Source organism: Lolium perenne, chromosome 6, assembly GCF_019359855.2.
Source record: "Lolium perenne isolate Kyuss_39 chromosome 6, Kyuss_2.0, whole genome shotgun sequence".
NCBI classification, from domain to species: domain Eukaryota; kingdom Viridiplantae; phylum Streptophyta; class Magnoliopsida; order Poales; family Poaceae; genus Lolium; species Lolium perenne.
In genome coordinates, this window is record NC_067249.2 from 133,846,697 (window position 1) to 133,860,886 (window position 14,190).

Sequence of the window (14,190 nt, forward strand, 5' to 3'; positions counted from 1 at the left end):
TCTCTTATGAACTTATTCATATGCTTGCAAGACATTAGACGACATTCCACCGAGAGGGCCCAGAGTATATCTATCCGTCATCGGGATGGACAAATCCCAGTGTTGATCCATATGCCTCAACTCATACTTTCCGGATACTTAATCCCACCTTTATAACCACCCATTTACGCAGTGGCGTTTGGTGTAATCAAAGTACCTTTCCGGTATAAGTGATTTACATGATCTCATGGTCATAAGGACTAGGTAACTATGTATCGAAAGCTTATAGCAAATAACTTAATGACGAGATCTTATGCTACGCTTAATTGGGTGTGTCCATTACATCATTCATATAATGATATAACCTTGTTATTAATAACATCCAATGTTCATGATTATGAAACTAATCATCCATTAATCAACAAGCTAGTTTAAGATGCATACTAGGGACTTCTTGTTGTCTACATATCACACATGTACTAATGTTTCGGTTAATACAATTATAGCATGATATATAAACATTTATCATAAACATAAAGATATAAATAATAACCACTTTATTATTGCCTCTAGGGCATATCTCTTTCACTGGCGCTGCGCCTCCAGCTCCGCCTGAGCCGCTGCCGGGTCGATGTTCTGCGCGATGGGGGTGGCGAGGACGTTCATCGCCGCTTGGAGCGGTGTCTCCGGTGGTGCGGATGATGCTCCCGCAGCGTCTGCGCCGCGCTCCAGCGGTGGCTTGGCCGCACGGGTCGAAACCGCACGCCCATCACCTTCTTCCATAGCTTCTTTGCCGGCGTCGACCGCGCCTGCCATCATCACCTCCACGCTGCCAGGAGCACGGCCAGCATGTAGCCATCTCGGCGGATCCGGCGCCACCAGCACCGGTGAGGGGCGCTGGCGCACGGGGACGGTGCCGAAGTAGATGCGGTGGCTGCCGAACTCGATGATGCGGCCGTTCTTGGGGAAGATGCCGCCGTTGGCGAAGCATCCCGCGTTGTCGTTGATGAAGTCCATGGCGTAGATGCGCTGCACCAGCGCGGACACCGTACGCTGGCCGGCGACGTCGAGGATGCCCGCCCGAATGTGAACTCCAGCAAGCGCCACTTCATGCCCCACGGTGGGCGCCAACTGTCGTCGTGGCGAACGAGCATATGCCATGGTATGGCTTAAGTTGGGGCCGAATGGGCGCAAGAGGATTCGGGGGAGGGTTTGCGACTAGATGGGATGAACTTCCGGATGCTTTCCTCAAGAACACAACCAAAGGCCGGTATGCAAGAAGAAACACAAGAGGAAGAACTCTGCTCTAGATCGCTAGCTTCATTGATCTCAACATGGTTACAGGTTTCTGGATACAGGATTTCTCTAGGGATCGATCTCCTGGGCGTACATGAGCGTGTCCCTGAAGGACGGTGCCCCCTCTCCTTATATAGGGGAGAGGGTGGCTTACAGAACAAGAAACCCTAATGGCATCTTTGACTGGACAAACTACTTTACAAAGCTACTTTAATCATGGATGACGCCGGGGTCTTCTTTAATCAGGGACGCTGACGTCCTCCGGTTTCTTTCAGCGTCACCCCTCTCTTTGGCGCCAGGGCTCCGATTAAAGTCACTTTGCTTAGCTCATCCTTGTCTTCTAGCTCTGAAGAGAATCTTTGACCAGTCTTGCCGACATTCTCTTCTTTCCGGTAGCCCGGTATCTTCTTTATCCGGTTCCGGTATACCCCTCTTGGGGATACCGGCTTAGCTTTACTTAGCCAAATTCTTATCTTCGTGCTCCGGTATAAACATTAAACCGGTATCTTGATGGCTCAAACCATCTGGTTTGGCATGCCTTTGGTATACCGGGGGTCATCCCCCCAACAAAGGATGCACGGCGCCCGCAGGTGTCGTCACCGTCGGACCAGCGAGGCTGACCAGGGATTTCTCCCTCTCTCACAACCCGAGAACCAACACCTAACCCGGCCAGAGATCCGGCGAACGAGAGCCGCCATGGACAGTACCGGAGATGCAGGGTGGGCCTAGGACGAAGTGGGGAGGATGGCCTTCAGATATGGCGCCGGCGAACGCGAAACCGCCGTCACGCCACGACCAGCGCCCGACAGCACCTCGCCGTCCGCACGGCCGAGGGTGCTGGCCCGCATCCACGCGCACTGCTCACCGCCAAGCCAGTGGCGCCTCTCTCTGAGACCGCCGCCTCAGCGTCCCGTAGAAGCAACGACGTCGCAGCCGTCGCCCGCGAGGAAGGCGACCACACCGTCGAGCTCCGCCGCCTCGACCTCGAGGAGCCGCCTCGCGCAGCACGCCGGCCCGCCGCGCGAGGAGCCGTCGACTCCTCGTAGTGGATCTCCGCCGCCCGAGGGAGAGGCCCCGTGCCACCTCCACACAAGCAAGATCCAGGCCCGCCGCCGCCGGCACCGCCTGGGCTTTGCCCGGCGGCTGACGCCGGCGGCGGCGGCGGGGGGAGCGGAAGGAGGGGGCTGGGGCTAGGGTTTGGGAATCGCCCGCCCGTCGCCCACGGGGAGCGACAGGACGGGCCGAAGCGTTTTTTGCTTCTTCAAACTTCCATTTCCTTTACACGTTTTTGGGCTGAATCAAGTGCAGAATCTTGCAGATTGCTGCAGGTTGTTGGAACAGTTCCTGGTGTATTGCTTTTCTATTTTCTGAATGAGATGTGACTACATGCTTTCTCTATCTTATCATGTGTTAAACCTGAATACCATTTACGAAAGCATTTATTGGGAATTTCGGGGGAGTACATGACAGTCCTGATTATAGTGGGACTATAAGATCCCAAGTGTAGATACCATCCCAAATAATAAGCTATCTTCCTCCGGAGAGGCCAGAGAATGTGGCAAAACTGGTCGATAGCTGAGGATACGGCATACTTGGGGACTCCAACCCTTTGTTCTGCGCCAGAGCTTGCATAGTGAAGCCGAAATGTGCTGCTGTTAGCTGTGGTAGCGGTGTATGACCCTGGAGGTACTGCATGACTTGCCGCATTGTGGGTCTTGCACTGGTAAAAGGGTGGGAGCAGAGAAGGCCTAGCTTTAGCACCAAACATGCCTCATCGATGTTGTATTGACCCTGGAGTCTCGGATCCAGGGTGTCCACGAGAGATCCATTATGCCAGCGCTCTATAACCCAATCGACCAATGTATGTTGGTTCCCAAATGGATTTTGCTTGATAGGTCTCTGCCCAGAAGCGATCTCGAGAAGAAATACGCCAAACGCGAAAACGTCTGTAAGAGCGGACGCCTTGCCCGTGCGTACCAGCTCGGGAGCCAGGTACCCCATGGTTCCAACCATATGTGTGGTCTGTGGGTCAGTGCCATGATCGTACAACCTTGAAAGACCAAAGTCGCCTAGCCTTCCGTTCATTTCACTATCTAGAAGCACGTTGCTTGGCTTAACGTCTCGGTGTATGACGACTTTCTCCCACTCCTCGTGAAGGTAGACCAAGCCAAATGCGATGCCCTTGATAATATGGAGCCTCTGCTCCCAGTTCAGTGATGCCCGACCATTTTCACAATACAGATACTGATTGAGGCTACCATTCGACATGTAGTCATAGACCAAAAGAAGTTCACCTTTTCTTCGGCAGTACCCAAGCAGAGGCACAAGGTTGCGGTGTCTGAGGCGGCCAATGCTGACAACCTCAGCGATGAACTCCTTCATCCCTTGCCTCGACTCGTGAGACACTCTCTTCACCGCTACTTCCAGTTTGGACTTTGGGAGCATACCTTTGTACACCTTGCCAAACCCGCCCACACCAAGCAGATTCTTTTGCCTGAACCCTTCCGTTGCATGGAACAAGTCCTTGAAGGAGAACCGGTGTGGCCCGAAATCAATCTCCCAATCTTCGCGCAGCTCTCTGTACCTGAATCTCTTGCGGACAAATACAATGATAACAACTCCTACTGCAAGGACGAATGTGGCCGAGGCTATCGGCAGGGTGATCTCCAACACCTTGGAGCGAGGCTTTGGACCAAGCCGTGGCAGCTTTGGGAGCTTAGCTATGTCAATAGCTGGAGCAGGGCCATCAATGGCAAAGCTCCAGCCGAGAACACAGTGTATTGTGCTGATTGCACCGGTTGTGGCTGAGAAACCGATGTATGATGGGTCTCTCAGAATTGTGGAGAGGTTGTAGGAAGATGCAAGCAGTGGCCTCACCGGTTTAGCCCATCCCATGGGAGCCAAGAACACATTGATCTGTGTGGATTCCCCATCATAGTCAGCCCATACCTGCATCGCCTTGCCACTGATAAGAGTCAAGTTGTTGAAGGATCCATCAGCCTTGTCATCGTAGTACCCAGCGGGGTAGGCTTGCAAAGAGCTGAGGCTGTTGAAGTTGATGCCCACGTGGTTGTTGTCGATGTCTTGAAACTCCTGATTCTGGGTGGTGTCCAGCTCCACCGCGAACATGTGGTTGCTCTTGTTGCCGTTGTTGCCGCTGTTGAGGAGGCCCATGTACTGCGCCCATGTGTTGGAGAGGTTCTTTGTCGGAGCAATGAAGAAGGCCATGCCATCGGCACTTATGCCGTTGTGGACGGAGAGGATGGCGAACACGAAGCTGAGCGAGAAGGATTGCACGGTGCCGTTGGGCAACTTTTGCAAGCTCAGTGGAGTTGGGTAAAAGGCGTGGCCAAGATTGACGGTATCGTTGGTGAGCTCCAGGAGCCCGTCTGGTGTGATCATGGCGTTGCCATCGAGGGTGAGGTTAACACCAGCGAATCCATTGAAGACGAATTGGTCGTTGCTGGTTGTGGAAGCTGCAAGGTGAAGAAGAACGAGGAAGGGGATGGCATGTAGTAGGAACAACGTGCGCTCCATCGGATACATGTCTGGAGCTTGGCCAACGACTAGGAGTATATGCATCATACTTTTTCTGATGTATAAAGAGGAGTACGTAAATAGGATTACTAATTATGTTTACCAAGTCGCGAGTAAGATATACGTCACCATCTACGAGAGAAAGTGCAACACTAGGTCCAATTTCCTTCCTATTAGATATTGGAAATTATGTCAAGATCGACGTTGAAGTTTCAACATCTTTTTTTTTTGTAGTGATGGAATCAATTGCCTGATTTAGACGGCAACCACTAGGCAACACCTGACCGCAATTCTCTCTCAGAAAAGAGGGACTTACAGCCTTTACACTACACGTCTTTGAATGAATCAAAGATAGTTCATATGTCTTAAAGGCCCACGAGAAGATGGAAGGAATGTAGAAATATAGATGTATATATGGAAGTGCCTGTCAGAACTACTCATGTGGTGACAGATCTCTTCCATGTTTTTTTCCGGGAGGAAATGGGACTATATTTTTTTTTCTCGACAAAAGGAATATAGTAATATTGAGAGACACTCACCCTCTGCAACAACGCAATACCCTAATAGTAGTACGGATGCACACAACTAAAAAAAAAAAGGAAAACTAAGAAATAAAAAGTACTACTAAGGTATTCCAGCCCTAGCAACAACAATACATCCACCACCAGGACAACACATGAACTCCAGACTCTACAAAAGCGATGCCTCTAAGAAGGAAACACTCACAAGCGCCATCGTCGCTCAATCAAAAGATCTTAGGTTTTCATCCTAAAGCTCTCAAAACAATGCCTTCAACAAAGCCATTGCTAGGCACAACCCCAGACCTTGGATTTTCACCCTAAAAGGTAAGACTTTGAACTTCATCTGCGTTGCCGACCCCAATTGCGTACTGCCGCGAAATCCAGAACACCAAGCAAGCCCCTCAACATCACAAATCGTAGAGACTTGAACCTTCATTACTAATCCTCCGCCTCTGATTTCACCATGGACCAGAATGTCATCGAGCTTCACGCTGCTTCCTCCAGAACCAAACCAAACGGTCGGAATAAAAGCATGGGTGCGCACGACCGAATACCACCCGATCCAGCAAACTCCAGGCATAAGGTGCACTGTTACATTCGTCGGCGGAGCCTTCCAAAACTCATCACTCCAGCCAGATGAAGAAGGACCGGCCTCAGGAAGGTCACCATCTTCGCAAAAGAACAACCCTAGAACAACCACCTTTATTAGGAAGATCGGCTAGCCCCCACGTCGTCGCCCGCGATCGACCTCATCGACGCAAAATGAGGCCGCCATCGACCATAGACCCATCGACGAGTCGTCCGCCGCCACCGCCAACACCGAAGTAGGCCACCACCGTGAGCCATCGGGAGGGAGAGGCATAGAGGACCCATCGACCACCACCAGGCAAGACCCGGCGCCGTAGATGTCGGATCCGGAACCGTCGGGGACAGCCCCGCTGCCGGCCGCATCGCCGAAGTATCACCCGGCCACCGCAACCCTCGCCAGGGTAGCTAGGTGCATTGCGCCGAATAACCACCGGCCGAGGCCGCCGCCCTGGATCCTGCATAGTACCCCACCACGCCGATCCCCGAACAGCCCCGCTACCGGCCATCGATCACCATCGTCGATCCCACGCGTCCTCTGCGTGCGCGACGCGAGAGGGGAGCATGCCGCCACCCAGAGCACCACGGGCTTTACCCCCGCGCGTGCCTGCGGCGGCATGGAGGAGGAATATCGGAAGAGGGGGGAGAGGCGGCGGCGGCTTAGTGTTTCCACCCGAGCCGCCCTATGATGACGTTTTGGTAGTTGGACTTTGATGGCAATTTGAGTTTTGCATGTTCTACTACTCCTATATGACTTTGACGGCTTTGCCTATGGGGAGTATGTGAGTTTGACTAGTGTCTTACATCTCACCAGAATAGTCTACCGATTGATCTACAAGTCAATAAATGCAGCATGGCTTTGCCTATGAGGAGTATGTGACTTTGACTAGTGCCTTACATCTCACCAGAATAGTCTACCAGTTGATCTACAAGTCAATAAATGCAGCATGGCTGTATCTTTTGGAAAAATGTGTAGCGGTCCTCAGCCACCCTTATCCATGGAATCTTCATTTGTCACGCGATCCTTGCTTTCTAGCTACTGGTCCACATAAGTTGAAGTGATAGATTGTGCATGTTTGGACATTTCTATGTAACTTGAAGTTTCCAGGTAGTATGCCACGTTTATGTAACTAATAAATGAAGTCTAAAGATAGAGTTTCTACTATCTCATGCCGTGTGCATATTTTTGTTCCGCACGGCCATGGATAGTGGCATTCTTCAGCACTTCACCTCTAGACAGGTGAGATGTGTCTGAAATGAAGGACATAAAAGCATCTCCAGCCGCGTTCTTCAAAGCGTCTCCCAAAAGGATTTTGGGGCGCGCCGGACCAAAAAACCGTTCCAGTCGCGTCCCCCAAAGCCCATTTTTGTCCGGCACGCTCCCATACGGTGTCCGGCGTCCCGAGCCTGTCCCCGTCCCACAGGGAACGCACCGGGGACGCCGGACACACCGAAAAGCGAGGCGGAGAGTGGCGGGGCCGACTCGTTAGCGGCACAATAAATTTTAACCTAACTATCGCCTACCTCGCGACGGAAGTTATTGGCGCGCAGCAACGGTGCAGTTCCCGCAGAGCCGCGGTGACGCGTCCCGTCGCGCCTAGCTCTGCGTGCCGGCGTTAATGAGCGCCACCGCTCCTCCGCCTCCCTCCGGCCTATAAAAGGGCCGCCTCTCATCGTCCCTCTCACACACAAACCCTAGCGCCTCTCTCCCAAACCCTAGTCACCACCATCTCAACAAGACTCGACGCTATGTCTGGTAGATGCGGAGGCCGACCTCGCGGCCGTGGTCGTGGTCGTGGCCGCGGCAGAGCTGAACGCTCACCGTCGCCTCCCACGCCGTCGGCTTCATCGTTGGAGATGGACGTGGAGCCGGACGTGCTGTTCGAGTTCGTCCTCGTCCTCAAGGGCGACCCGCGCAGCATCCAGAGGCTGCCGGACTCCTTCGCCGACTACGTCGCCGGCGACGACCGCCCGTGCACGATGCATCTGCGGGAGGCTGCGTGCGGCTACTACCGGTGGATCGTCGACGTGATCTACGATGCGCGCGACAAGATGTACCTCAACATCGGCTGAGAGAAGTTCGCGCGACACCACAGCCTCGAAGCCGGCTTCATCCTCCTGTTCTCCTACTTCGGCGACAGGGACATGAGCGTCAAGGTCTTCGACGAGACACGCTACCGCCGGGACTACCACGGCGACAGCACCGATGAGGAGGACGATTGAGTGTTGTTTCTTCGCAGCGAACACGTGCACAGAAGTTTCTGGATGTTCACCTCATCGGTAGAACCAACAAGGGCACCATCCTCCCGCTGGATTTTCCAGTTTAGGTGATTGGGTGTGCCCTCGAGTGTTCTTTCTTAGCAGCGAACACATGGAACCTTCGATGCACGGCCTAGTTAGGTTTAGTTTCTTTGCAAAATTTTATATTTGTGTCTACCATGGTTCAAACTATGTATTAGTTTGTGGAAAACCATGTTCCAAACCGTGTCTTCATGTAAACCACGTTCCCAATTATGTATTAGTTTGTGGAAATTGAAATAAAAATGTCAAAAAAGTATTTTAAATGTTTGGGGGAGGCGTTTGGGGGACGCGGCTGGGGAGCGACGTCCCCCAAAGGCGACACGAACAAAACACGTCCCCCAAACGCTCAATCCGGCGCGGTTTGGGGGACGATTTTGGGGATGCGGCTGGAGATGCTCTAAAGGCAATGTGCGCAATCTTGCACACCTTTGGAGACGCTAGTGACCTGCCATGAACCTGGCAAAGTTGGAGACCTTCCCGGTTTGCTACTCAGTGGAGCAGATTGACTTTGGCGATTTTCTCGTTGTGGTGTGGTGCATTTCATTGCACCTATCGGGGTAGACAAATTCGGGGCACGCATGGAAGATTGTGGGAAGGGGCAAGCCGTGTTCTCTCCTCGATGGGGATCTACCATCTTGCGGTGTTGAACTTCTGAAGTGGGTATCGCAGAGGATAGCGAAAATTAGGAGCTTCATACTGATGAAGCCACGGGCAGCCAAATCGCAGTCTTTCGTCATCTGGAGCTCTGTGTGTTGGCATAAGGAATTGGTCGTACTTGTGGTGCTTGGTATGGAGAAGCTTGGCCTTGCCCTCGATCTTAGTAGTTTGGTGGCCTTGATTTTCATGGACAGACCGAGTGGGTGCATAGGCATTGATATTTTATTTATATAAATAAAATTTCTTTCTAAAAAGATTCTACCACTTATTACATTAGGTATTTTCAAAATAAAAAGTATTACTCTTGCTAAGAGTTCTATTACATGACAACCGTTACAAATTACATATATGTTGATGCACTGAATGGTAGTGTCGCAGGGTCCGGATCAGCATCACGGTGCATGTCACCTTCCAACTGAAATTAGAGACGTGCTTTCAATACTCGCTGACGATGAAGGATATGCCATGATGAATTGGTCAAATCCTCCATTCTGCATTATGGCCATCATCTGAAAACTTAAATCCGTCGGTGTCATCTCCGGCAGCGGCATGTCCCCCTCAAGGTACTGCATCACTTCCCGCATAGATGGTCTTGCATTCGCGAATGGGTGAGAGCATAGCAGGCCTAGCTTGAGAGCCACACATGCCTCGGCAGCGTCGTAGTTGCCCTCAAGCCGCTTATCCACGGTATCGAGGAGCGATTCCTTGCTCCATTGCTCGAGCACCCGTTCGACCAGCAGCACTTGGCTCTCCTGTAAGCTTGCATTGTTGACAGGCCTCTGCCCACAAGTAACTTCAAGAATGAATACTCCAAAAGCAAATACGTCAGTAAGAGGGGTCGCTTTGCTAGTGTGTCCTAGCTCTGGAGCTAGGTATCCTATCGTTCCAACCACATGTGTGGTCTGCGGATCAGTGTCGTGGTCGTACAATCTTGCAAGGCCAAAGTCACCAAGCCTTCCGTTCATGTCGCTATCCAGGAGGACATTGCTGGCTTTGATGTCCCGATGGATTACAACTTTTTCCCACTCTTCATGAAGGTAGACCAAGCATGATGCAATGCCTTTGATGATATGCCACCTACGAGCCCAATTCAGAATTGGTTTGCCTTCTCTGCCGTGCAGGTACTTGTCAACACTTCCATTTGACATGTACTCGTAGACCAGAAACAACTCACTTTTTCGTCGGCAGTAACCAAGTAATGGTGCAAGATTGCGGTGTTGGAGACGTCCTATGCTAACCACCTCTGCAATGAATTCCTTGATGCCCTGCTTTGAGTCGTGTGACACCTTCTTCACAGCAATCTCCACCTCAGACGCTGGAAGGACACCCTTGTATACCCTGCCGAATCCTCCAATTCCTAACAGGTGTGTGTTGTTAAAACCTCCTGTTGCACGGTACAAATCCTTGTATGCGAATCGTCGTGGCCCGAATTCAACCTCCCAATCTTCCCGTAGCTCGGCGTACCTAAAACGCCTTTGCAGTACGAGGACAACAATGGTGCCCAGGATGAGGACGAACACTCCACTTGCTATTGGCAAAACTATTTCCAATACCTTGGATCGTGGCTTCGGTCCTACACGCGGAAGATTTGGTAGCTTGGAGATGTCGATGGCCGGAGCAGGGCCGTTCATGGCAAAGCTCCAACCAAGTACATAGTGTCGCACGTCGAATGTGCCGGTCGCAGAGGAGAAACCGACGTATGCGTCGTCTGTGACCACAGCTGTGAGGTTGTAGGTGGCTGTGAACAATGGCTTTACAGGTCTGCCGATCTTGATGGGAGCCATGGTCACAGCGATCTGCGCAACCTTGTGGTCATAATCCACCCACACTTGCATGGCCTGGCGGCTAATCAGACTCAGGTTGCGGAAGTTACCATCCTTGTCATCGAAGTAACCGGCGTAGTAGGACTGCAGCGATGTGAGACCGTTGACGTTAGCGCCGGCATGGTTGGCGTTGAGGTCGTTGTACTCCTTGTTTTGGATCGTGTCCAGCTCCACGGCGAAGAAGTGGTTGCTGTCGTTGCCGTTGTTTTGGATGTCCGTGAGGCCAAGGAGCTGGCCAGGCAGAGCGGAGGAGAAGTTCTTGCTCGACGCCACGACCAAGGCCATGCCGTGGGCGCTCAGATCGGTGTAGATGGACAAGATGGCGAACACGAAGGAGGCCGAGAAGGACTGCACCTCTCCGCCACGAGACCTGGTGAAGTTTAGCGGAGTCGGGTAGAAAGCGTGGCCTTTCTGCTGGTCTGTCCCGTTGGTGAGCTGGAGGAGGCCGCCTGGAGTGACCGTGGCTGCGCCGTCGAAGGTGAGGTTTGCGCCAGAGAAACCGGAGTAGACGAATTGGTCGTCGCCGGTGGTGTAGGCTGCTAGATTAAGGCAGAGGAAGAGAAGGTGGACAAGGGTGAACTTCATGTTGGGAGGCAAACGAAGATGAGGGATTAGTGCGTGTCCCAGCAGAAGACGCGGACTACTCTCTAATAGTATCGTGTGTAACAATGCTTGCGCAGTAGCACTGCCTCTTTGTTGGCATTGCGCTGGAGGCTGGCAACGGACAGGCCACACTTCAGCTTTTCAACAGATGTCGCGATCCATCAAGTAATTAGGATCGGCCCACCTCTTCATCATGTAAGATTCAACGATTGACAGTAAGACTACTTTTTTATGTCACACTCGGACTATATATTTTAAACAGAAGGCACAAGTATCCAACTTTTAAATTAATAAAGCCTCAAACGGCCAAGATTTATTACAAGGTGCTAACCTGCTTATGTTATGTGGGGCCAGACCTACAGGAGGCGCAGTAAGAGCATCTCTAACAGAAACCCGCGTTTTGTTGCGGATTTACGGGTTCAGGCCAAAAGCGTCGCAGAACGGAGCTCGAATCGGTGAACCGGCCCGTAAAAGTTTCTCGGGGGCTCGAGAAACGTGAGGCTCGCCCCGTATATATACAGGCCGCCGAGTCCAAAACCCTACTCCCGCCGCCGCGTCCGCTTCCTCCGCTACACGTGCTTCGACTTCCGGCGAGCAATTGCGCCCTTGCCGCCGCCGCATCTCCACTTCCTCCACCTCCACCGTGAACGCATGGCTGGCGCGAGCAGCGGCGGGAGGGGAGGCGGGCGGATTGGCGGGAGCAACTCGCCGCCACGTCCCTCGTCTTCCACTCCGAGGCCGAGCGGCGGAAATGGAACCGCTCGGAGGGCGCGCGGCGATGGACCAACTAGGGCCTGACACCGCCGGGGAAACTCACCCGCTACGCCAATAGTGGCGAGGGGTCTTCCTCCGGCGCGTTCGGCCGTGCGCTAGCGCCACCAATCGCCGACAGCAGCAGCGAGGAGGAGGAGGAGGCGTCGGTGCGCACCATCCTCCAATCGGGGGACTACGTCCTCAATAACGAGGAGGAGGCGACGATGATCCAACAAGTCGTCGTCATCCCAGAGGCCGAGGCGCGCGCGCTTCCGCCGCGAGGTGTCGGAAGCCGTCCGTGCCATGCACGCTTACGAGGTGGCGCAGAAGGAGGCGGCCGTCCGCCACGTGAAGCAGGAGGTCGCCGACCTCGACTCTGAGTAGGCCGCCGACGGCGTAGTCCTCCGCCGGGCGTACAGGAGGTCACCGACGGGCGAAATTAGGTAAGTTTAGGAGCTGGTCGTCGGTGACCAGACTAAATGTAGTCTCTTTTGCGATCGCAACTATGCAAATATGCAACTACGTAGTTTTAATTTCATTTTTATAACTTGTTTGCGATGATCAGTTACCAGCAAAATTTGAATTTGCGTTTTTCGGTTCTAAATACGGGTGTTGTTCTGTGCCACCTCCTAAACCGTTTGCAATTTGATTTTCGGGAGACTAAACTTCATTTTTTCAGTTCCGAAAAATAAGGGCTCCGCTATAGATGCTCTAAGGCTACTAAGGAGGAGTTCACAACATATAATATAAGGGATACGTATCCTAATTAGTTATTTCCTAATTAGATCTCTTAGAGATATTTCTTGAATCTCAAGTTAGTTATTTCCTTAAGTTGTTAGTTGGGCTTAGCCTTCAATTTGTAAGAGCATCCCAGCCGTTGGGGTTCCCCACGCCGAAATCCGGCGCTAAATAGCGTCGGATGGATGTAAAAATTGGCATGGGGAGGCCCATTTTTTCAGCCGCGAGCCCACGATGGATGAAAGTATTTTGATGAAATACGGCGATTTCAGACAAATTTGGGCGAAACTCGTTCAAACATAGCGCAATTTAATGATATTTAACATATTATAGGCGAGTTCATACATAAATAGGCCGAATTCGTACATATATTTGAATTCGGCGATGGGATAACTTAAACTTAAACTAAAACCGGCCTCCTACATGACAAAATGGCGGTAGAAGGTTGAAAGAACATGGAGCCCCCATGTGTGGTTTTGGTAATTGATGACAATTCCTATGGACTAACGGTTGCATTGAGAATCTATCTTAGGTCGAGTCCATAGCCATGTGTTGGTCTCAAGGTTGCAAGATGGAGAAGATGGAGTACAATGACGAAGACGATGTTGAAGAGAGACGAAGACGGTGTTGAAGATGAAGAGAGATGAAGACGGCGTAGAAGATGGATGAAGACGGTGACGTGCGTACAAGATCGAAGAAGACGGTGGTGTGTATGTTGGAGGAAGACGATGTCACGTACAAGATTGATGAGGATGAATACGGAGCTTGCTGACTCGAGAGTAACGCGCAAGGTTAAGGTTTGTGCTCGATAGGATAGTAGGTCGCATCATCAGAGAGAGCTCAAACCTTGCATGCATTGCATCGTGTTTCTTGGTTGTTCTTAATTTTTATCCATGAGATGTTTTAGAGCTTGTGTTCATTCTCATGACAAGCTCTAGCTCATCGGAAACGGATTCCGGATGCATCATGTTGCATGTTCGAGGGTGATGATTTTCCCGATTTACCATATTGAGAGGTTACACCTCTATGACCATAAGAAAATCATCATCCACTCGTTTCCATGTTTTCACCTTGTGTAGAGGTAGCTCTTGTCGTCCTCTTTCTAGCAAAATTGGTTTCGCTGCATTCCGAGTTTCCTAGCCAAAAATATTGCATTTTCGTATGCGGTTTAAAAAAAAAAGAAAAAGGGTTTTGGGCCGGCCTGTACTTCCTTGTGGGTACCGGCCCAGTACCCTAATTGGCTCTGCGAGCCACTGGATCCGGCCGGCTGGCCTGGTCACCATCTCGCATGCCACAGCCCACCTTCCCTCACCAAGCCGCCAGCCCACCACTACGCAGAGCCCGCTCGCCCTCACCAGCCCAACGCCGCGCCGCACTGGGCCGCTGCACAGGCTGGC

At 51.9% G+C, this 14,190-nt stretch overlaps 2 protein-coding genes across 2 annotated transcripts; both read right to left on the bottom strand.

Annotated features, from left to right (window-relative positions):
* Positions 1 to 2,604: 2,604 nt before the first annotated feature.
* LOC127329061 (L-type lectin-domain containing receptor kinase SIT2) lies at positions 2,605 to 4,852 on the bottom strand. The gene has a single exon (XM_051355608.2). It carries the CDS (start codon positions 4,819 to 4,821, stop codon positions 2,803 to 2,805), a length of 2,019 nt encoding a protein of 672 aa, XP_051211568.2. The 5' UTR covers positions 4,822 to 4,852; the 3' UTR covers positions 2,605 to 2,802.
* A 4,224-nt stretch (positions 4,853 to 9,076) lies between these two features.
* Positions 9,077 to 11,370, bottom strand: LOC139832797 (L-type lectin-domain containing receptor kinase SIT2-like). Its single transcript, XM_071822683.1, has one exon. The coding sequence runs from the start codon at positions 11,282 to 11,284 to the stop codon at positions 9,281 to 9,283; it is 2,004 nt and encodes a 667-aa protein (XP_071678784.1). The 5' UTR covers positions 11,285 to 11,370; the 3' UTR covers positions 9,077 to 9,280.
* Between the last annotated feature and the right edge of the window lie 2,820 nt (positions 11,371 to 14,190).